Here is a 23,911-nt window from a genome sequence, read left to right on the forward strand (position 1 = left end):
CCCCGCTGCCGTCGGGACCGTGAAGTGGACCGCAGAGGCATATAACGGTACACTGCGGACACACTGTGTTGGTAGAAACGTTTGTGTCGGGGCAGTGGAGAGTAGGACCGGGGAGAGGAGGCTGTGTGTGCGGCTGTCACGAAGAGAGGAGGGGCGCATACCAGCGGCACCGGCGCTATCATAACTAAGTCATTGTCTCTCCAAAACCGGTGGACAGACAAGACTGCTAACCTGCTCACCATTTAGTCCGACAGACTCAAACGGTAGGTCCATGTAGCTTCGGCTAGTTGTGATAAGTTGTGGTTAGCGCTACCACTGCCAATGGACCGTGTAGCTCCTACAGCCTGGGCCTACTGTAGACGTCCAACTTTATCATAATAGAAACTATTATTTCAACCGAAATATCAAATAATGTCGTGTATTTACTGGAATATAGACAGCATATGTGCCTGCAAGTACATCTGCCGGTGTATGTAAGTTTGTGTCGGCCTGTCATGTCAGCAGCAGTTGTTGTCAGATGCCATGACGCTAGAAATAACATAGTAATAATACTTGTGTGCGCATGGCTGTCCCTCGAGGGGGCATAGAAAGTTAAGTTTAGTTATTTCACCTCAGTTTGGAAGTTCCCTTCTTCAGCCCTAAAAGTGTCCAAGTCCACTAATGAGTCTGGCAAGGTGATTTGCATGCTGACTCTGACTGTGGCTATAATGGGACTTCTGACTGTACAGTGCTGTACATATACTGAGGTCTTAGCAAGGCTCACTTTCGAGTATTTGTGATTTAAAAACAAACTTCTTATTTTTAAAAAAAGGTTAGAGAAGAAGAACACATTAACCTTAATAGGACACACACACACACACACACACACACACACACGCACACACACACACACACACACACACACACATGTTTGTGTTTATACTAAATTTTACCTTAGTCTTTTGCATGCATATATCTTAGATAAGTTACTGGTCTTTTCATGGATAAACATAAAAGCAGTGCTAACCATGTATGAGTATTACTATCCCTTACCTTTAATGAAATTATTCTTCTGCAAAATGTATTTTAGATTTATGGCAATGGAGCTTTTAAATGGCACACAGACGCAAAGGTGTTTTCAATTACCCTAGCAGATTAGTGCTCTGCTGAAACTTGGCAGAGCATGCTGGGAATATCTCTTATTTGTTAAACTAATCTCATTTTGTACACTTTTGTATTCAATTTTTCTTTGACATGTCAGAAATTTGGTAATTCAAAAAGAACACGTACGAATATTAAACAGTGTCCTGACATGACCGAACCATATCAAAACAAAAAGGGAGATCTCAATCAAGTTTTGCCTGTAGATGCCACACAGTCCTAAGAAAAGGTCTAAACAGGCAAAATAAGTGAGAACACTTTTTATGTGGGTGATCCAATTCCCCAAAAATATTTTGCACTTTTTCATCATCTGTTTTTGTCAACACTTTCATGTATGATAAACAACTATGTGTTTACTTCACACATTACCTTCTTTAGCCATTCCTTTACCGGATCCTGTAGTATGACCACCACTAAATTAAATAAACAATGAGCATAGAGCTGTTTCTTTTCCTTTTTTGGATTTCAGGACATACCAAAGATACCAAGGGTTTATAAACACTTTATTAGAAGCAGCAGGAATTTGAGGATTGTCCAATCAGAGTGGAGTATATTCTGCACTGAACATGTATTTTCTTTTCAGGGGTGGTGCGGTGAGGAGTGACAGAAGACAACATGGTAGATTACTATGATGTCCTGGGAGTGTCCAAAGCAGCCTCTCAGGATGACATCAAGAAGGCGTGAGAATCCTGGGAGTCTCTCTCAAGACTCACTTTACACAATTCATGCACAATAAAGCAATATTTCACTTCGATATAAAATACAGTTAATGAAAATTAGAAATGCATTTGACTTGGGTTTTAACAAAATACCCATTCGGAAAATGTGGGATAAAATTAAAATAACATAAACTGTATAAAATATGGACGTTGTCTCCTTGAGTCCACCTCCTGAAGAGCCCAAATGGATGCTCAAAGTGGGTGGCTCCTGGCTCCTCCAGCAGTCTCCATCTTAGCAGTGCCTGTCATCACCTTCTCCAAGCAAACTTTTAACCAAAAATTGGCAAAGAGGTCGAGCACCGATGGAGCTGAGGTCGGCCGTATGAAGCCTACAGTCTGTTGTCATGGCACTCACTTTTTCACTGAAGGTAGCACACCGTTAATTATGCATAACTTTGAGCCTCAATATAATTAAACAGGTGAGTTATACAAAAAATTGATCCCTGTTCAGTTGTCATGAATGGGAAAAAATTAGCAATCGATACCAAAACCTTTTTTTTTTTTTTTTTTTTTACCAGGATGTAAGCATGCTTATTTCTGATGTGGAGTTGTGCATGTAAACATGAGGGATTCACATTTTGCATAGGCTTCATTTTTCAGCACCGGAGTTTGGAAAAAACACCAAAACCAAAATATGTCATATACAGTGTGACTAAACCAAGGCTCAACCACAGTGATTTCCTGGTTGATCCAAATATTACTAAATAAAAATTCCATTCCATCTCTCCTCTTTCCCTTCCTTATGAAATAACGGACCTCGATGTAGAGGCTGCGTCCATTTTTTATTCAGTATATGAACTAAACCCATAAATAGAGTTTTGAAGACCACTGGTATGAAAAAGACAAACAAAAAACATGGAATGGTCTCAGTGGTCCGGTGTCTTATTTTTCTATGACTCTCCATATTGCATTGTTGGGTGTTGTAGAAGAGACCACATCACTAGTACATGTCTTTATCTATATACATGTACTTGTATGTATGAGAATGAATGTTTGTGTTTTTCTGAGTTCAGGTACAGGAAACAGGCACTGAAATGGCATCCAGACAAAAATCCAGACAACAAGGAAGAAGCAGAGAGAAAGTTCAAAAAACTGGCTGAGGCCTATGAAGTCCTGTCTGACAGTAAGTCAGGGCAGTTTGTAGTGCATGTGTGTGTGTGTGTCAAGTGGCTGTTGGGGGTTGACCTGTATTGATGCTGCGAGTCATGAATCTGAAACTGTGTGGTAATGTCAGGCTCTACAGAGAGGAACTCCATTCATAGAACCCATAAATCAGTTTCTAACACATAAGTTATATTTTTAAAATCGAATTTACTTTGTGCTTGTCGGGTGATTGTATGGAACAAAATCTCTGACATGTATTTGTGGCTATAGGTTTTTATTCCATCATTAAATTGTACTTAAATTGTTTCTCTACTACAGAGAGTAAGCGTGACGCATATGACAGATATGGAAATGACAGAAGGCCCTACACAGGTAAATAAAACCTTGCTCCAGTTGAGACATTATTGCACCATTACATTTCCTTCTTCCCTCCTCACTCTCTTTGGTTTTGCCTCTCTCCTCATTGCCTTCCTTATGTTTCCTACATCTTCCATTTCATTTACTTTCCTCCATTCTGGCCCCTAATAAATGTGGCTCCATATACTCTTTATCTCACTCTTTCTTGCCTTTGGTTGCTACTTACCCACCTGACCCTGGCGACTTAATTTTCCAGGTTCCTCCAGCTCAGACTTTTCAACAGATTTCCCTGGATCCAACTTCACATTCCGCAACCCAGATGAGGTGTTCAGAGAGTTCTTTGGCGGCCAGGATCCCTTCGCTAACTTCTTTGGTAAGGGTTACACATAGTGATTACACAAAAGCCATCAAAACAGAAGATTCAATTGCTTGACTATTGTCTAACTTTCCACTTAGTATCATCAAAAAACTACTGAATGGTAAATAATTTAAATAATCTAAATAGTGTCTCTCTTTCTCTCTACCAGATGACTTCTCATCCTTTGGGGGCTCGTCCTCTCGTCTCGGCCCCAGTCGGTTCTTTTCTTTTCCTTCAGCAGGGGGTAATGTAGCTGGCCCTCACACAGCACTCAGACATTATGGCATATCTGATTTGGACCACAATGTCAAATGCACTGGTGCTAATCAGCTACATCGTATTTTACTCTGGTCCAGTTTTTGCAATTCACACAGCACACACACAGCAGCTAGGGCAGCTAAAAGCTGATGGAGAATTAGTTGACTGAAATATAGAGGAGCTATGTTTTTAAAGTAGTCCGTATGTAAACCTTTTTTATTAAAGAGATAGAAGGCTTCCAGACTTTATAATTCACTCTAACATGGAAAATACTGAAGTCAGTTGAAATCAACACCTCAAACATAGTTATAATCAAAAGTTTAACATCCAAAACGTTTCCAAACTATACTACCGGGTGACTTAGCTAAGCATGGGTCATGGATTTTGTGGACAAAACAATTTATTTGTTCCTTATTTTCTCTTATTTGGACACCTCGTTTTGCATTTCTACCCACAATTTTAGGGGCAATAACACAGGAATGATATCTTTGCACAGACTGCGATTCTGTACTGATACATAAAAAATAACCAGTCTCGCTTCCGCTTTCTTTTCCTTATCATCTTTCCTTCCTCAGTTGATTTTACCTCCTTCTCTTCCTTGGGTGGTCTGGATGGGATGAACAGCATGGGTGGAGGGATGGGCAACTTCAAATCAGTCTCTACCTCCACTCGCATCATAAATGGCAAGCGCACCACCACGAAGAAGTACGTAAAGCTGTCCTCAGAAAAGTTACCCAACCTGGGAAGTCATGTATTTTGAAATATTTCAGAATTTTTTTATCCCAACAGGGACACATGGCCTGAGCAATGCACTAAGGCATGATGAGTCTGTCATCAATTTTATTTTCTTACACATTCCAAATTCTCTTACTGACAAATGTCACTGAAACTAGGTTGAAACTAACATTCACAATGATTTGCAGTTCAGCAAAGCATTGTTTTCATCTGAAATATTCTTACAAGTCTAGTTTTATCTGGCCAAAAGTGTGATGGTATTTTGCATGCAAATGTTATATAACTGCAAACCTGAAGATACAAAACAAGTGCTGCAAACTATTTAAATTTCCTACTGATTGTGTTTTGAATTTTATTTGAATGCAGCTGGATATTTGAGGCCTTTTTTCTTTCCTACGGTTGCACTTGAATGTGAATTTTATGGTATCCCCAAAAAACAAATTATGGCTGTAGAGCTATACTAATAAGTTACTGCTAATTTATTTTCGTTTACACTGGTGGAACTTAAAACAGAAAGTACTCAGAAATGGTGACATGCGCACACGCAAAAACAATGATAGAAATTGAGATGTGTTGCTGTATTACTGACCATTTATCTGTGTATTTATCTTGCTTACAGGATAAAGGAGAACGGGCTGGAAAGAACAGAGATTGAGGAGGATGGGGTGTTGAAGAGCGTCCTCATTAATGGTAGGAACACACACCCATAATGGCATGACACATTTTTAGTGTTTCCACAAAAGAAGCACAAAGTCACACAGCAAAAGTCCACAAATTTGAATCTGAATCTTGAAAATTCACCTAAACTTTTTCTACGTGCAAATTAAATAAATAGATGAATAATAGTCTAATAAAGTCTGAAACAAAATTTGTTTATCAAAAAGCTTTCAAAAATTGTCCAAACTATTGTATAAGCAGAGGTTTTAGTTATTGGTATTTAAGATAAAATGATGGCACGGTGACATCCCTACAGAACGTAGTTCTCGTTGCTCATCTTATGCATTTCTGCATGTGTGTGCATATGCTACTCCATGTTGCTTGTGCACATACACACCTATTTTGTTGTGTTTGTTGTTCCCAGGTGTGGAGGATGAAATGGCCCTCGCACTGGAGCTGAGCCTTAGAGAGGGACAGCCCCAGAAGTCACCGAAGGGGCCAACGATCCAAAACAGATCACCTGCCCAGTCTGACGGCCCTCCCTCTGCAGCCACACGTCGCTCATTTAGCTCCGCTCCCTTCTACAACTACGGGGTTGCGGGCAGCAGCGAAGATGATGAAGAAGATGAAGACCTGCAGACGGCTTTGGCATACAGCCTGTCAGAAATGGAAGCCGAGCAGAGAACAGCTGTTACTGACCTCATATCAGGTGCTTTGGGTGGGGGCAAAACTGGTGTCCATAAAGGAGGCAAGGTTTTTAAGACTACACATTTTAATGTGACTCGTAATGGCAAAACTGTTGTAGGGGAGATAGATGAAGAGGGGCAGATTAAATTGACCTCTGAGCCTGGAGCTCAGTGCAAAATGGAGGGAAAGGAAACAAGGGAACCAGACTTCTCTCCTGAGTCATCCACAACTGCCAACACTACACCATCAAGCCAAAGCACTGAAGAAGAGTTTGAATCTGCCATGAAAAATACTGATGGCAGCGTGAAAAAGAAAAAGAAGTGCGGTTGTGTTATGTGCTAATGCAGTTTGTGTATGTGTTTTTGGGATGCCTTATTTTTTATACTTACCTCAGCGTTCTGCCAGACGCTCGTGTTGTGACTGCCAGACTCAACTTAATTTGAGGCATTGCCTCAACGGATCACAAGGCTTTCGTGCAGTCTTAACACCTCTAAAAGAGACAGTGAGTCAGCTTTGACATGGTGCCAAACCAGACATTTTAAGACAATTTGCCAATATCAGCTGAAAGATCAAACTCTGTATGAAGCAATAGAGAGGACTGATTTCTGTAAATTTGCCAAATATTTACACAGACTGAAAAAAATGTTAAAATGACTTTAGATGTTGGTAGTGATTTAAATTCTAATAAGTGTGTGTGTGAGTGTGAGTGTGTGTGTGTGTGTGTGAGTGTGTGTGTGTGTGAGTGTGTGTGTGTGTGAGTGTGTGAGTGTGTGTGAGTGTGTGTGTGTGTGTCAAAATGCACCTTGTAAATACACACCGGCCTCTCAGAATTGTTCAAACCAGGAGCCCAGCTTCTACACTGATGTAAAGTTGCAATAGCAAATCTATCAATGAATGCAAGTACAAGCCTTGGCCTTAATGCACTTTTACTAAAATATTATCACCAGTATTTCAGATTGCAGATGGGGGGGTAATGACGTTGGAAGGCAAACCACAGTGTACAGTGTGTAGACCATCTGTGAAATACGGCTGAAAGTAACTGAAAGTCCTGTTGGTACCAAAACACAAAGCTGTTAAAAATAAGTATTTGATATATTTTACATTGCATGCATTTTACTTTTACTTCAAAGGATAGTTAACATCGCTGGCAAACATGAAGCACAGCTTTGAGAACACATAATCAGTTTGAAACAATTCAAATAATGGTTGTTGTCTTTGAGTTATTAATCATTTCTCACCTCTAAACTGATATTGCGTGTGAAGAGGGAATGAGAAAGAGGCAGATGGGTTCACTTATAAATACATTTCCACCTGTGTTATTTGTACTACATTGAACTTCAATGTGTTTTTGTTATTTTTATTTTCAGACTGTTCAAGGGAAATAACAAATAAAGATTGAGCGAAGAGGATATTTGGGATATTTATTTTTATTTTTTATATAAAGAAAATGGCAGTTCTGCAATGTCAACTAATTGTCACTGATTCAAGAAATACCAGCACTGCCAACACTCCTACAACCAACAATGTTACATGAAATGAGCTGCAGTACTGCTCATTCAGTCTAATTAATTCTTCCGGGGTCTTTTAATTTTGGATCTCTAAAAGAGATCAGTCATTTTAACAGGAGTGTTAATAAACAAAGAAACAAACCAACCGAAAAAGGCCAACAAAACTCGATCAGTATAGGTATGTTTTGTGTCCAAACCAATGTGTCCCTCTTTACTTACCATACTGACCCTTTACACTCCTTCAAAAGCTGTAGGTTGATCATTATATGTCTGCCTGTTTCTCATCTGTTCTCATCTCTCTGCTCACACCATGACATAAACCTTATTTTGAGCTGATCTCATCAGCCGACATTTTCATTTTTTTTATCAATAAAAGATCAACCTGCATTGTCATGTTATGAGCTCTTATTTGCAGTAAATAGATCTTATTGTGACATAGAATAAATAACACATACTTTAAAAAAAAAAAAGTTATGTGACATACAAACTTTATTTTACCGCGTTAAGACTTAAGTTGAAATTTTGTTTTTTTTTCTCACACTTCCTGCTTCCTGTTTCAGACTCAGACTTCGAGGCCTTCACCGGCTAATCTGATTGGCTCATGCTGTGCTGTGCCCTAGCCCTGTCCTGAGGTAAAGAAGCAGTGTGAACCTGAACCACCCTGAATGCTGACCCAAAAGCTCTCCATAGATTATGAAGTCTAATTTTTCTTAGACACATATCAGGCGATACCTACAGCATTTGCATTTCTGATGAAGTGTAACTTGTTCTTTTACATCTATTTTTACAGGTTAAAGGTCAATTCACCATGATGGCCACCATGGCTCCTACCTGCTGAATGACACTTAAAGAAAGATAGAAATGTGTGTTTTTGTATGTATGTATGAGAGTGTGTGTACATAGCTTATTGTGGAGTAAACGACTGGAAGTTTCTATTTTGAGACCCAAGGAAATAGCTGTAATCATCTTTGCATTAACTAGCAAGGCTTCAGCTGAATTTGATTTGAATTTTGCCTGCAAGTGGAATCTGATAAATAAGACAACTAGAGAAATCTTTCAAAACATATAAAGCTAAGAAAATAAAGCATTTCCTTCTGTATCAGTCAATGGCAGTTTATCTTTCTAAGAAGAATTGTCAGGGTTAATATCAAATAATTGTCAAAAATTGAAATTTGTGGTTGAAAACAAACACTTATTCTGGCTGTTCCACCCCTTGTGCTGTAGGGGGCACTGTCTGTTAAACTTGGAAAGTGCGCCCATTGATTCATTCATTATTGATGCATTTTGAATAATACATGAATTTCAAATCAATAAATAAAATGCAGGAGACAGAATAACATGTAACAACAAAAAGCACACCCACTAGACAAAACGGTGGTTTTGAAATGAGCACCTGAGGCTTTTTTTTTAGTTGTTTTTTTTTGCTGCATCACATCACAAATTTATTTAGGTCAAGTCAAAAATACATTTTTATAGATATTTTCTATCCGTCTGCTACATGTAATAAACACAATCATCAGGATGAGTTATTTACATTAATCACAACTCGTACACTGAGTAAGACAATAAAAGAACCCAAACAAAGTTACTTTGTGGTGCAGAAAGAGAGAGATAGACGGCGAGGTGCACTTTGTGTTACAAAAGGACCAGTTCTTCAAGCGAACAATCATGTTGTCAAGACAAAGACAAGCCTCGCAAATAAAAACCTGCTGGAAATCATCACACACTATAGACAGAAGCATACAGTATTCTGGTGGACAAGGACCCGCAAACTCAGGGAGTCGAAATTAACTGAAACGTTATTGTGCATCAGCCAGCTGGATGTCTTGGAGATCTGACACGTTTGTTGAGGGATTTAACATTATTTTAACATTAGTCCAAGAACATTGTAATATTGAAGAGAACAGACAAACAAAGCCTCAGTGTTGGTGGTAAATCATCTGTTGAATGATCATGTCCAAGGGTAGACCAGGCAAAGATTGAATCAGATGGTAGTGAGATAAGTAAAAAATGTTACACTCCAACACCATGTCATTACAACCATCTACAGCAGTATATTATGTACTGCCACCCTTAGTTGACATCTGATGACTTCATTGTTAATTGTTGTTGTTAATTGTTCTAATTAGGTAGAAACTTAGAAGAAGAAGAATCAAATTTGTGCCATATTGGTGAAACAATATGATCTTCTGTCCATATTTACATCCTGCCAAAAATATGTTATTAGGTTCCAAGAAGTTTTAAAAACCCAGAGGATGTAGGTGTTAAGATACTGCATGCTGAAAACGAGAGCAGTGACTGCTCCAAGTGTGGCGGAGCAAATTCTTATTTACAGTGATGGCCAGACGAACATGACTGGATTGTACGAGTGTGTCTTCACGAGTATTTCTTTCTGTGGGCCCGTGGATGTCCTCCCTGCATCCTCGGCTCACTGCGGCAGGGCTTTCAAGATGGCGTTCACCTCCTCTGCTACTGCTGTCAGTGCAAACTCAAACTGGTCCTGATGAGGATGATGGGTGGGGGAAGGAAACAGCGAGATTGGAAAGGAAGAGGGAAATGTGTGGTAGGGATGGTTCCAGATAACAGACAGAGGAAGACAGGGTGATTATGATTGACCTCCACCTTGAAAGTTCCTAAATAGTGAAAACACAGTGCTTTACGGTACCTTTGTGCGGACCAAACCAGGTCTCTGGTCTCTGACGTGCTCAAGTGAGGCTGCGATGTCAATCTCCTTCACTCCTAACAACAACAACAGGAACAGTAAAAGCTTCACTTTCACAGAAGATAAAAGCCTACTCTCTAAGCCCTCTATAAGAAGACAAAGTTATCCTGACAACCAAGGAAACAATTATGCTATCCTACTGATATATATATTGACAAACCATTACCACATAAGTTGGGCAAATTCGATCTCAAGTGGGCAGGACAAGTAAAAAACCACTGCATTATGAACTGATAAATAAGAACACTTTGTCAATTTGTCCCTTCATCATGTTCATGTTCAAATATATATACATCATAATAGTGTTAAAAAGCATCCAGTTTAAACTCTGGATTAGGTCAATGTTGGGTGAGAAGTATTTTTACATTTTATTACACCTTCAGTAGTATATGAGCTCAGCTGTGTGTTGGTCCGCATGTCCCATGTGCCAAAGGTGTTGACGGTTATTTCATTTGTCCTTCTTATGCACACACATGCATGTGTACATCCTAAAGCACCCACACTGTGTTTCACACGGCCTGGGGGCAGGCAGCAGATTTGCTTGGCGAGCTGACTAACGCCATCAATGTAAAGTACTGTATATTCTGAAAAATGTCCACAATTAATGAACAAACTATTTACAAAATAGATGATGAACAGTCTGAAATATCTTAAGGAAATGGGAATATTGAAAAAACTATTTTCACACTTTCCATAGTCATCCAGTGGTGCCCGGACCTGTGCTGTTACCTGTGTTGTTACCTGTGCTAACACAGGTAACACCTCTTTAGTGTGAAAATAATAGATAGGATCTGATTCTTCATGTTGAAATTTCAAGAAACAAACCAAATTTAACAACAAACAAAAACTCTTTTTAAAGGCTCTCCAGCTAGCTTTCGCTCATGGTCAGCTTTAAGGAACAATTACTATTAATGGTACCTGTTTTATAATTCAAATTGTCACCTAAACAGAATCATTTCACTAAATTGTGACGACAGCCCCCTCTGCTGTCCACAACCGGTGACACATCAATATACTGTACACACTTAGCTCCTTATGTATGCGCAAACCTTGACATTATTCCACCCACACCCCAAAATGTTGACCTTGTTGTCCATGTCAGAAGGTTTTTCGGTACTGAATGCTACCCTATGTATGCATGTGTGCGTGTGTGTGTGAGCGACTCACCCTTGGCCATGCGGTTCAGCACCATGTCAATCAGGATGTATGCGCCAGTCCGGCTAGTGCCATCACTGTGGGAGTGACAGAGTTAAAAAGGAAACTGTCAATGAACATTTAATTCTCCAAAGTGTTTTACCTCAGCCTGCTTTCCAAACGTATATTCCTATTGGTCATATTGTAAATGCTGGTGCTTCACAGAAATCTGACACTGACACATATTTTTTTTTTACCCGCAGTGAACGATGATTGGGCAGGAACGGCCTCTGTAGCATTTATTCACCTTCCTGAAAAGCAGGAACATAGGGGCAGCAGAGAAAGAAAGGAGAACAAAGAACAGAAAAAAAGGCTTTATTATGAATAATTTACTGTATAAATGTTGTAATCGCAACTAACCTTTTTCACAGATTCAATGACTATACATAAATCACTCAAGACATTAATAAATGATTTAATGTCTCTACTCCAGCTTTAGATACTTGTGGGTTGTGTTTTTAATTGAGGGCGATGGGAAGAAAGCAGAACGTGACAAAGTAGAATTGACAATGGGAAAGATAAATGGCTGACAAAAACAGTAGGATCAGGAAAGAGGTGAGGGATGCCAGTATCTGAAAAAAGAAATAGAAACTGCATGAGGTGGTGGATGACAGTGACAGGGTAAAACAGGAAAGAAGAGGTGAAGAGGAAACCACAGATTCACTGTCCCTCTTGCAGTAGCCAGTCACACCTGCCAATGCTCATTTTTGTGACTATGCAACTGGAGCTAGAGTACTAGCTGCAAACCACAAAAATGACACTGGGAGATGTTAAAATACAAACCTATCAACCAGAACACTGGGAGAGAGGGAGAGAGTGATAGAGCTGAAATGATGGAGTGGGCACGAAATGTAAAACACACCATAAAGAGTGACAGGGAAGATCGGAAACAGATGGATGACGAAGGCGAAGCAGGAGGATTTAAACCCACCGGCGTGTCAGTGAATGATCGCAGAATTACACACTGCCTCCTGACCACCTGCTTGCTCCTTTTAAATTGAGAACTGAATCTCACGTCACCTGTTGAAATCAAAGGCGCGTGTGTGTAATCGTGTAGCTTCTTACCTGCGGAAGTCGAGCAGCGGTCGCGTGGAGGTGGGGATGCCGTCGGCTGGCCAGCTCAGCAGGTGAAACTGCGTCAAGGTTCTGGTCTCCTGCGTCTGGAGGTTCTTCAGGTAGAAGCTACGCACAAGGAAGTCCTTACACCAGATGTGCTCTGACACAAGGTTCACCTGATAAACACAGAGAGACAGAAAGGACACAAAGGGAGGGAGGAACGGAAGACACAAAAGAGATATGGACAAGAAGGTTTTTTAAAAAATGCAACTTGATGGATGGATGCAAGCCGCAAGGTCTTTGTCAGGCAAACATCACATGTGAACCAAAGCAGGTTTTGTGTATAGACAAACACTGACAGCCCCACAAACTACTAGTATTACAAACAACATCCACGATCCTAAAATGATTTACTATGCACATACAAACAACAACTAAACAGGGATTGTAGCATATGTGGGACAATTTTCTTTATTCTTGCTTTTCTTATTTGCCAACAAGAAAAGATGTGAGATGTGAAATAAAAAATATGAACTTTCAGCAACATCAGTTTGGCGGTCACAAACCCTAAAGAGGGGGAAAACTGACCTTTTTACCTCCATCAAGGAAGCTATGTTTTTGGATCAGTTTTTCTGTTTGTTTGTTTGTTTATTAGCAGGATTATAGAAACAACTTCTGGCCAATTTTTCATGAAACTGTGGAAGGATGTAGCGTGGGCCAAGGAAGACCTCATTACATTTTGAAACGGAGCCAACAGACATGGCAGATTATTTTTCACTTTCGTTAACATTGCAAGATAGGGTTTTTGTGCTGCATTCATGTGGTGTCGGAGTAATCTGAAAAATTTGTTCCTGACGAGAGAAAAAAATCACACTGCATTACTCTAACATTCTGAGAGGGCACAGCCTTGGTGGAGAGCAGTGTTCTCCCAGTGCCTTCTAGTTTGTTTTATGTCAAATGTACTGTACATGTATTTTGTTTTTTGCCCCCTCCCAATTATGACTTAAATTAGATTTATGACATTAACTTCAATCTTTAGTTCCAGAGATCAGATTTTATTCCCTGAATTTGGAGATCAATCTTGGATTAAACCTAAATTTATATATTTTAAACATAACCCTGCCACTTTTTTCTTTGAATGTGTTTCCAGGTCTAATGCAGAGAAGCTATACCTATTACACTGAATGTCTGTTACACGCAAGAGCAGTACAAAGTGCTAAATATGACATTGAAGGTTGGGAGTTGCGACAGGAAATTCACCTCATAGATGTGGTAGAGTGATGAGCCCTCATCGGGCCAGTATCGCTCACACTGTTTCTCTCCATCTTCCACCAGAGCTGTCATCATCACTATCACTGTGCAACCGTTCTCCCACACCATCTGTGGGTTGGACAAAATGTGTGCACACGTGGAATAACACACACACACACACACACACACACACACACACACACACACACACACACACACACACACACACACACACACACACACACACACACACACACACACACACACACACACACATCTGATTGTTATATTAAAATACATCTATGGGTAACAAGGCAAATATCCTTTAGATGAACTGCAAGTATAAACCCTTTAAATTAAGAGTAAAACAGTAAAGAGAACAGAGGGGAGATTGCACTGACCTGCCAGAAATCAGCGACAGTGTGAGCCAGGGGTCCCTGTGTGGCGATATACGCTGGCTGGCGAGGGTCATGATCAAACTATGGGTTGAAAAGGAGAAGAAAGACAGCAGAGTTTCTCAGGTTTTTCCTGCCAAGGATTTCCAAACAGATATGAATGAAAGCAAGGGAGAAATATATTCTCATACAGTAATGGACTTTGGCCTTTTGGCCATGGATTGAATGTCACAGATTTGACTTGAATCATGTCTAAGTGTATCGAAATAAAGAATCTAACTGTAGGACATCAAAAATAGCTACAATACTCCCTGTTCACAGATTTTCTTTCTATTGTAACATTTCATGTTTTGTTGGGCTCATCTACAATGACAATCTATCAGCAATTCAGTATATAATATGAAAGCCCTGAGAGGCAAGTAAGAGATAAAAAAATCTGGAAATCCAAACACCAAGTGTGATCTAAATTGTTTTCTGTCCTGTATGACGGGTGGGGAATAAACATTTTACAAGGTGAATTTCTTCTTTTGCCAGGATCGTTTTTCTAAGTGTTTCACCTGCCAACCATATCATCACAAACTGTAAATGTTTTTGATTGTTGGAGGAATTCTTACAATAAAGCTGGCGTTGATGTAGTCTTGTTTATTGGGGTTTACGTCAGTCTTCAGCTTTACCCGAGAGTGGTCATCTGTAAAAGAAAAGACAAGAATCAGACATTAAATGAAAGATAAGTGATATTTGATTGAAATGATACATGACACCATCACAGAAAGACAGTAAATGATCACAGTGACACATTGATGAACTAACAGGGGATGGAGCCCGCGTGTCTGTTCTTGTCCATGTTGCTTGGGATTTGAGCCACAGCTACTGAACTGGGTTCAGCCTGGTAGGAGCACAAAGCCTCCCACTCCCGCTGAAGGCGGTCCTTATTACGCAGGTGATCCTCCATATAAGCCTGACAGAGAGATGACATGCAAATAAAATCGGTAAGTAAAGTCAATAAAGACGGCAAATAAAAGGATTATTTTCTTGCCGCCCAGACAGTACATTTTCTCTCCAGTGACTCACCAGTATCATGTGACCAGTAGAGATGTCCATGTTGGTCTGGGCTGGCTCTTCGCTCCAGGATGGGGTAGAGCTGTGGGTGGAGGATGGGCTGTGCTGGGGTCCGTCACTGAACTGGGAGGAAACGCTGCTGACACGGGACGTGTCTGTACCTCTTCGACCACCAGCACCCGTGGGTATGGCAGACCCAGCCATGCTGCTGCTCGCCCCGCCCACACAGTCCTGGCGGCACAGGGAGGATTTGGATGCCATGTGCTGCCGACATAGCTCCTGGTGGTAGAGGATCAAAAAATGGAATTGAATGGATTTAATTGGTTAATTGTAACTAAACAGAGCTGCAACTGTGCATTTTTATTAATAGCCTTCTGATTACTAGACCTATAAACATACATCATTGCTTACCAGAGAGCATTTCTCAAGTCAACAAAACAGCTTACATTAGCTATAATTAGGTAGGCAGACTGTGGAACAACCAGGGTGACTTTGGAAACTCTAAAGTTACCCGGGAAAAAAAATAACAGGGTACAGAAGAGGGGAGAGAGATACGAATTTCTACTAAGCTAGGTCAGTAAGTAACAAAACCGGCCCTTACTGCCCTTACTACTTTACTCTGCCTTCATCATACTGTGCTTCACTTTGCCATTATCAGAGCACTGATAGTGGGGTTGCTGCTTCAATTTAAGAATTTAAGATTCCTACAGTCTTGCTTTGAACAGCAGCTAGGGTACCAGCGGTAGCTGAACAAGTAACTTCATCAAGTGAATGGGGAGCCTGAATAACTCAATCTACTTGTCCATATGAACAACAGACAGAAAATATGTTTTCACTGTCTCCATCATGCAGCTTGTTAACAAATGTAGTGTGTCCTGTGAAAACCAAAAGCGATCCATATCTAGATGTTTTTTGTGACAACAACAGGGGCAACAACAATACCATTAACTCCACTTAATCCCCCCTCCAAAAAGCATCTTATGCATCTGTGCTCTCGGTTGTGACATCACAACCGTAAGAAGTCCTGACGGCTTGTTTAAAACAGTTTCTGAATACGGACTGTGTGAATTTCACTGTGGTTAGAGCACGTTGATTCTTTCACAGTATTTATATAGCACCTCAACCTGCCTCATAATAAAAAAACATGACATGATATCTCACCTTTTACAATACAGGACCTTTAATAATCAGCTACTGTATAATCTGATGACTACTTTCTGATTATTAAGTGTGTGTTTCAGCATTAATATGGGTATGCTTTATTTATTGCATGTCATTAACATTCTAAGCACATCATGTATAACTAAAGTCATTCTTCTGCCTGATCTTAGACACATTTCTTCATTACTATAACTGAATACAAGTGTAAATTCACACATGTATTGCCCTTCGATCAGGGTTAGGGTTAGGATTAGGGTTTCTTACACTTTTCCAATTCATTATACCATTGAGACATTGACATTGAGGTAAAAACAAATAAACATCAAACAAACAAACAAACAAACAAACACCACCTCTGGGGAATTATATAAAATGGCCTTTCATCAGTCCTGAATCTCCTTATGCTGCCTTACCTGGTAGTCAAAGTGTGTTTCTGCCCCTCCCTCTGGGCCAAGACCAAGCTTGCCATTGGCCACTTGCTGCGAATGGTGCCTGAGACAAGCTAAGACCATGGCCAATACCAGCACACCTCCTACGACTGCCATGGAAACAAGGGTGATGACTGTACCACTGGAGCCCTGGGAAACCCTGGTTACCTGTGGGAGACCCCGCACATCTGTCCTCTGGGGAAAAAAGACACCATAAAGAGCGGTGAGTAAGATATGGTCATGGGGGAAGGAACACAAATAAAACATTATTATCTCACCAAAGAGCTAGCATCATTTGTTGACATGCAGATCTCGCCCTTTGAGAGTAGTCAACTCAAGATAAGCTACCCTGGGGAATCTTTCCTCATCACTGGAATTTAAAGGTCACTCGTTTCATTTGAACAACAAATTTGTTTCTATATAACAGTACATGACAGCAAGGTGTGCTTAGTGAGAGGATGATGGTGAGTTTTAAAGACAAAGGTCTGAGAAGTCATAAACCAAGAACCCATTAAAAAAACAGCAGTGTGACATCCTTTTTTTATCTTTCAGTCCTCACTATACTGCCAAATACAAAATAATTCAAGAAAACACACACGCACGCACGCACGCACGCACACACACACACACACACACACACACACACACACACACACACACACACACACACACACACACACACACACACACACACACAGTATCACTGAATCACCACGCTCCTGTTCACAAAAAAAGCCTTGAGATTTACATTTACATTTATTAAGAGTAAATCACAAGTAAACCTAAACAGAAGCAAATGAAGACCTGAACACAAAAAAAGATGGATAAACGTGTGTTATAACATTCACTACTATACATTTAAAGTGTTGTATGTTTAAAGCAACATAAATTCTAAAAATTCTAAAGGGAAAATAATTACTTTTTTGAATGAATTAACCAGAATACATAGTATGTCCCATTGATATACTGGCATAACAATTACAATATTATCTGCAGCCTTGAATTCAATCAGTATGGGTGTGCTTGTGTGTGTGTATGTGTGTGTGTGTGTGTGTGTGTGTGTGTGTGTGTGTGTGTGTGTCTTTGTGTGTGTGTGTGTGTGTGTGTGTGTGTGTGTGTGTGTGTGTGTGTATGTGTGTGATGCAGGGGCAATGATTCAGAGGCCAGGAATCAGGCTGTTTGTGTGAACAGCAACTAATGAGGTTAATGACACCTGTGACTGTTGCCATAGCACCTGGGATCAGGGAGCCACAGTGTGGGGGGGGGGGGGGGGGGGCACCATGGCATGAAGCACCATGGCAACAAGTGAAATGACGGCTGTTATGAAGCGTAGACTCGCTGATTTGTTCTGGCCACTTGCCCTCCGGGTGGCACACATTCACAGGGGTTTACAAACACAGTCAAACGCCCACACACAATATGACAGCACTGCAAATACTGTGGTGGATGGAAAACTAGCTCTATATCTGAGATGGATGTACTGTCTTTGTCTGTGCTGCAGTACATAGTACAGTACTATGGAGCAGTTTTGATGAACAAAAAGATCCTCTAAGTCATTATCATTTATTTAGAATTGATTTAACCAGGAAAAGCCTCCTTACAATTTAAAATCTCCTTTACAAGAGACTTCCTTGAGATAACGACGCAGTACCCCAAAATAATGACTCAGTATCTTAAAATAATTAGAAACCTTCTCAAAATATACTAAATTATCATTTTAAGATAATGAGCTATTCTGAAAAATGGTTCTTGTTCTTTGAGGTACTAAATCTCAAATTAAACATCAAAATGTTTCTCATGCTCCGCAAATGCCATCATGACCACATCATGTCAGCATACGGCCAGGGCAGTACTACAGATCCCTGAGAAATATCAACAGGATTCATTCACTATGCTTGGAATGGTGGCTGGAATCCCGTTTCTATACAGGACAGGGCTTGTGATCATAAAGTCATTAAAAAAAATAATTAAAACATTTTTTCCTTCAACACCTTCTTTTGATTGTATTCCAACTGAGCAACACTAAATATATACTCAAATTTTCCAAACACACCATTACTGAATCAGTCCTTAATCCTGTGCGTCATGTGTCAGCCAATTTGTACTTGTTTGCCCCACACTAACACACCTAGCTATGTATATGAACCGTTTCACAAGCAACCATTTAACAGTACCAGTGATATGTCCTGATGCAGAACATTTAACATCCCTGGCATAAGATACAGAATTAAGCCACCGAGCACAAAAGACAGTGAAAAATAAAGTAAGGTAGATTCATGCTGGTGGTCTGTGGGGAGTCTCTAATTTGACACTAGCAAGTCTAAGCATCTGTCGGGTTCGGGTGCATACATGAATGAATTTAAGTTAAATGGTAAGGAAAACAGAGAAGTGATTATATCTCTGTTACCTTGACAACTGCTCCATGTTACTGATAGAAGGGGTTCCAGCGGTATCAAATTTCCCTCAGATGCTACATGTAAGTGAGTTTGTGAGGATGTGTGTATCAAGTACCTCTCCCACACCAGTCTGTACAATCTTCAGGCCTGTCTTAGACTCCAGGAAGTTCTTTTCAGATACTGTAGGGGTGAAAAAAACAAAACATTGTATTAATGATGTAAGAAAAACATGTGAATATTGGGATGCAGGGGAAAAGATTAAAGCAAAAGGGTGCAACAGGTGGCTCCATGTAAAGAGGCTGAAGGTCCCACATACTTTTCACTTCATGATTGTGTGTGTGTGTGTGTGTGTGTGTGTGTGTGTCTGTGTGTGTGTGTGTGTGTGTGTGTGGGTGTAGCTTGTTGTACAGTAAGTGTGTCTCACCAGCTTTAGCAGCCACCTCTGCAGCTGTCATGTTGTGTTCATTCTGGCGGATACGGAACGTCAGTGCAGGGCCAACCACACTGGCAACACAAAGCCACAGAGACACACATGTTGGATGCTCCAAAACTGGGAAAAATATTCTTATTGTTTACAGTAAAAATGTAAAAATTCACAACTCGCTCACACACACACACACACACACACACACACACACACACACACACACACACACATGCACACGTACACGTACACACACACACACACACACACACACACACACACACACACACACACACACACACACACACACACACACACACACACACACACACACACACACACACACACACGGAGGTGTTACCTGAGGTTGATGAAGCTGCTGGTTGTCAGGTGTATCTTCTCAGCCAGTAGCTCCAACAGCTTTACCCCCTCATATAAACCCAGAGGACTATGAATGAAAAACATTGTTCCTTATAAATTCTTATAAACATCAAGTTTCATAAATGTTATATTTGCTGCTCTTAACTGGTTTGGAATACAGGGATTTCTCCCTATTGCCACATCATGACAGCCTTGGGCATGACGGGATTTGTTATACACACTCAGAGCAAGTATTTTTTTTCCTTTCAATAATTATTGGCCTCACAGGAAGAGATGTGCTTAATGTATTAGTAGTTTATGTAAAATAAACAGAAGAATTTAAAGAGAGTTCTGACCTCTGGTTGGTAACAATGTACCCATACTCCTCCTTGGCTCCTGTTCCCTCAATCAGTGGCGGTCTCTGCTCCTTCAAGCCTTGTCCAGCTTCTGTAGGAGCGGTCTGCGGCGGCTGGGAGGCAGTAGGGTGGAGGCTAGCGCTCTTGGCCGGAGGTGTAGCCGGGACTGAGGCTGAGGAGGGGGCTGGACGGGTATCAGGGGGACCAGCAACAGGGGCAGGCTTCTCAGGCTTATTGGACACACTGTCTGTTTTTAACAGCTGCATCTAATGGGGAATGACAGAAGGCCTGTCAGTTGTAAAAGTGTATGATTGCTGTTTGTGAACAATGCTGACAATGGTTGCTGACGTACCTGCTTGAGGCTGATGAGGTCTTTCTCTATTGGATCTGTGTTAAGACAGACAAACAGATGTTTTTAAACAAATACTACAGTACAACACAATTCAATTTCAGCAGTCTGTTATTCCCATCTACTAGAGCGGGGGCTAGCATCCTCCTAACCAATGGCACACTAGCAATACGTGTGCAAAAGAGTATTTTTTCTTTTTGGAAATGAAAATCGGCATGCCAAATGACCATTTTCACAGCCATTATTTAGGTGCACAGTCTTTATTTGCAGTAGTTTCCCCCCCCGCCCCCCGTCTGCATTCTGCAAAGACCAGCCCTACTCTGTCTGTGATTGGCACTGCATGAGCTGGCGTGGTAGTTGATGGCAGGCTTAATGTTGATATCGCACACTAAAAAATGGCACTTATTATCAAAAAGGTTTCCAAACCCTGCACTAGAGTGTCAGCTATCAAGATGTTCTATTTGGGATATTTATAAGATTTTATTTCAAACTTAGATCTCCACATTTTTAAAAAAGAAAAACACTTGCTTTACTGGTACAAAATGGTTGATAGAATAAAATCATATGGTATAATAGTCATTTTAAGAAGTAATAGGCTGCAGATTTTGAACTGAAAGACTACCTGTTTTCTCTTGGGCCTGCATCAGCTGCAGAATGAGGGCAAGCTTGTACAGCTGCTCTTGACTGAGCTCTCTGGGGTCAACACCGTACCTCTGCAGGACTCCTGACATCCTCTGGAGAAGGCCATCTAACACAGGATAACAAGATTAGCATTATCATTGTCTAATTTAGACACACGAAGGATGTTCTGTATATGCATGGCCACTGTGTATGTACACACATATTTTAAATCTGTTAAATAATTTCTTTATATTTGATGTAAAGAAATTATGTTATAGAGTGTGAAGGTTCTTTTCCTCACCATTATTTCCAGTGCTGATGTCCTGAGGAACTTTTTTATTTTGCATTGTTTGTTGTCGGCCAGCAGTACCAAGTATCTCCTCTAGGGTGTAGTCTTCCACATAGTCCACTGGTAGATCCAGGTCCTCATAATAAGGCAGACCTGCGTGTTATGATAGTAAAGAGAGCTGTTTAGGTTTAATGTGGATTATGTTGCTGTTTGATAACAAAAAGCTCCTTTGACATTTTTTTTTTTGGCTGGACTAAAAATTTACTTGAATGTTTTCATCCTTCCTGAACAGCTTTTTTTCTTTTGTGTTTTATTTTGAAAAAATGAAATTCCTGTGAACCTGCAGGAGCCATGGCCGCGGCTCCTCTGTGGCGATAAGAAGGCTGCGCAGACGCCAGGTACAGAGACAAGGCTTCCTGCAGCACCTGCCTGTCACGCTCTCGCTCTCTTTGATTGGCCTGGGACCTTGAAGAGGGGCGGGCATAACCGCCTCCTGCCCCTAAGAGGGATCTCTCGACGTCATCTTGGTATCTATGCTGGAATTAGGAGCAGAATTTAACTGATTTAATACTGTGTCCATGCGTGTGTGTATCTTTCATAGTCCTTATACAGTATTTCCCCTCAGATTCTATAATTATCTTTTAATTCAGGTTTCTGATGTGTTTCCCATTATTGTAATGTTCTAGGATGATATACAGTGTGTTTAATTCTAGATTATGATGTATGTATTATTGTTGTATGAGTTCAGACCTGTGAACTTAGTTGACACACCTGCTTTTAGACACTAATAATGTGTGTGTGTGTGTGTGTGTGTGTGTGTGTGTGTGTGTGTGTGTGTGAGTGTGAGTGTGTGTGTGTACATGTACCTGGTGGTATGTGTACGGGTCCACGGAGGCTGTCTGCATGCGTAGCGGGGACTGAGGTGGCTCGACAATCATGTAGTCCACATAGTTACCACCAGAAGGTGCGGAGCCCGTCTTAGAACTGTGGTGGTGGGGGATGTTCTGTTTTGACCTGGCAACCCGGAGAGAAAGAAAGACAAGATTAGGATGGATACACGTGGGTTGACAAGGATAAAGGAATAAGTCCAGAGGGAAATACAGTAAATGGATGGCTCTGACTCCACCCTTTTGTGCAACACATCTGTCGCTGGATATCATTGTAACTGTAGAGTACTTACTGAGATGAATAAGAGGAGGAGGAAGACGAGGTTGGCTTTGAGGGGTGGGTGGTATGAGGTACTCTCTTTAGCTCCTTTGATAAAATATACTGGGTGATATCGTCTTGCCAGGAAAGACCTGAAACACAAACACACAGAGCAATTAAAGCAGCTGGGAGTGAGAGTGCAAGACTGAAGTGTGTGTGTGTGTGTGTGTGTGTGTGTGTGTGTGTGTGAGTGTGTGTGTGTGTGTGTGTGTGTGTGTGTGTGTGTGTGTGTGTGTGTGTGTGTGTGTGTGTGTGTGTGTGTGTGTGTGTGTGTGTGTGTGTGTGTGTGTGTGTGTGTGTGTGTGTGTGTGTGTGTGTGTGTGTGTGTGTGTGTGTGTGTGTGTTTGTGTGTGTGTGTGTGTGTGTGTGGAGGGCGAGAGACAGAATGTCTGAAATCAATACTGTTTCTTTAAGTGGTTGCATTGAAGTTCTGGGTTTCTGCCCATACACTGCATTGTACTGTGCTAATTTGTATTTAGTGCTAGCATGCTTACACGCGAAACTAAGATGGTGAAAGTGTTGCCTTTAATTAGACTGAAATTCAAATTAAAGGCACAATGATGTAGACAGATTTTAGAATGTAATTCCTATAAAAACTGTTAAATTACCTCCAAAGGAGACACACACAAGTAACAGTTTTCACGCTGTGAAAGAATGCTAGCCATGATTTTCATGTGTCACCTTACCTTGTAGCATGAGCTGTTTGAGGACTTCCTGCATCCTCTTCAGAACAGGAACTGACACCTGGTACTGGACCAGGTCCTGCTTCGAGCTATGACACTGACCAAAGAGCCCGTCTGGAATGAACACACATGCAAAACATTTTTAACCCTTATTTTACCAGTAGTCTTTGAGATTCATTTTTAATACAGTGACTTCCGGCTTAAAATCCAGTGCTAATAATCGTATCAGTGATGGCTTAATTAATGGCATTTAGCTGCTTCATCAGTTTCAGTGTCCAGGTATTGTGAATGCTGACTCGTAGCTTACTGGGACGCTTGAATAGAACAAAGTCATCTCTGATAACAAAAAAAAGAATTAATAAAAGTTTTTTTATTTTGCAGCTTAACATTTTACCACAGATATTTCTGAGAAGCTGTCCTTGAGCTACAGTACAGTAC

General features: G+C 40.7%; 2 protein-coding genes across 4 annotated transcripts in view; one reads left to right on the forward strand and one right to left on the reverse strand.

Annotated features, from left to right (window-relative positions):
• On the forward strand, nt 1-11,713 carry dnajb2 (DnaJ heat shock protein family (Hsp40) member B2). Of its 3 annotated transcripts, XR_014593387.1 has the most exons (12): nt 5-263; nt 1,724-1,820; nt 2,873-2,982; nt 3,282-3,335; nt 3,577-3,693; nt 3,848-3,922; nt 4,512-4,641; nt 5,291-5,361; nt 5,753-6,037; nt 8,084-8,155; nt 8,314-8,386; nt 11,643-11,713. XR_014593387.1 is itself a non-coding variant. In XM_083921927.1 (11 exons), the coding sequence occupies exons 2-10, from the start codon at nt 1,756-1,758 to the stop codon at nt 8,110-8,112; spliced, it is 936 nt and encodes a 311-aa protein (XP_083778053.1). In that variant the 5' UTR covers nt 5-263; nt 1,724-1,755; the 3' UTR covers nt 8,113-8,155; nt 8,314-8,783. The 3 variants fall into 3 exon arrangements, 2 of the variants coding, with proteins under 2 accessions (XP_083778052.1, XP_083778053.1); XM_083921927.1 differs by lacking the exon at nt 11,643-11,713 and having other exon boundaries at nt 8,314-8,783; XM_083921926.1 differs by lacking the exons at nt 8,084-8,155; nt 8,314-8,386; nt 11,643-11,713 and having other exon boundaries at nt 1-263; nt 5,753-7,171.
• Nucleotides 9,952-23,911, reverse strand: part of ptprna (protein tyrosine phosphatase receptor type Na) — a gene marked incomplete at its 3' end in the record, with an annotated part of 22,563 nt that continues 8,603 nt past the window's right edge. Inside the window, exons 3-24 of the mRNA XM_083921925.1 lie at nt 23,477-23,587; nt 22,765-22,882; nt 22,451-22,598; nt 21,925-22,120; nt 21,597-21,737; nt 21,297-21,422; nt 20,678-20,712; nt 20,326-20,591; nt 19,971-20,057; nt 19,610-19,689; nt 19,301-19,365; nt 16,775-16,984; nt 15,213-15,479; nt 14,952-15,099; nt 14,756-14,829; nt 14,148-14,225; nt 13,756-13,875; nt 12,505-12,671; nt 11,637-11,690; nt 11,413-11,477; nt 10,189-10,262; nt 9,952-10,023 (exon numbers count right to left, since the gene is read on the reverse strand). Coding sequence (XP_083778051.1) covers nt 9,952-10,023; nt 10,189-10,262; nt 11,413-11,477; nt 11,637-11,690; nt 12,505-12,671; nt 13,756-13,875; nt 14,148-14,225; nt 14,756-14,829; nt 14,952-15,099; nt 15,213-15,479; nt 16,775-16,984; nt 19,301-19,365; nt 19,610-19,689; nt 19,971-20,057; nt 20,326-20,591; nt 20,678-20,712; nt 21,297-21,422; nt 21,597-21,737; nt 21,925-22,120; nt 22,451-22,598; nt 22,765-22,882; nt 23,477-23,587 — 2,702 coding nt within the window. The remainder of the gene's footprint in view (nt 10,024-10,188; nt 10,263-11,412; nt 11,478-11,636; nt 11,691-12,504; nt 12,672-13,755; nt 13,876-14,147; nt 14,226-14,755; nt 14,830-14,951; nt 15,100-15,212; nt 15,480-16,774; nt 16,985-19,300; nt 19,366-19,609; nt 19,690-19,970; nt 20,058-20,325; nt 20,592-20,677; nt 20,713-21,296; nt 21,423-21,596; nt 21,738-21,924; nt 22,121-22,450; nt 22,599-22,764; nt 22,883-23,476; nt 23,588-23,911) is intronic.

Source organism: Echiichthys vipera, assembly GCF_963691815.1.
Source record: "Echiichthys vipera genome assembly, chromosome: 10".
Classification (NCBI taxonomy): domain Eukaryota; kingdom Metazoa; phylum Chordata; class Actinopteri; order Perciformes; family Trachinidae; genus Echiichthys; species Echiichthys vipera.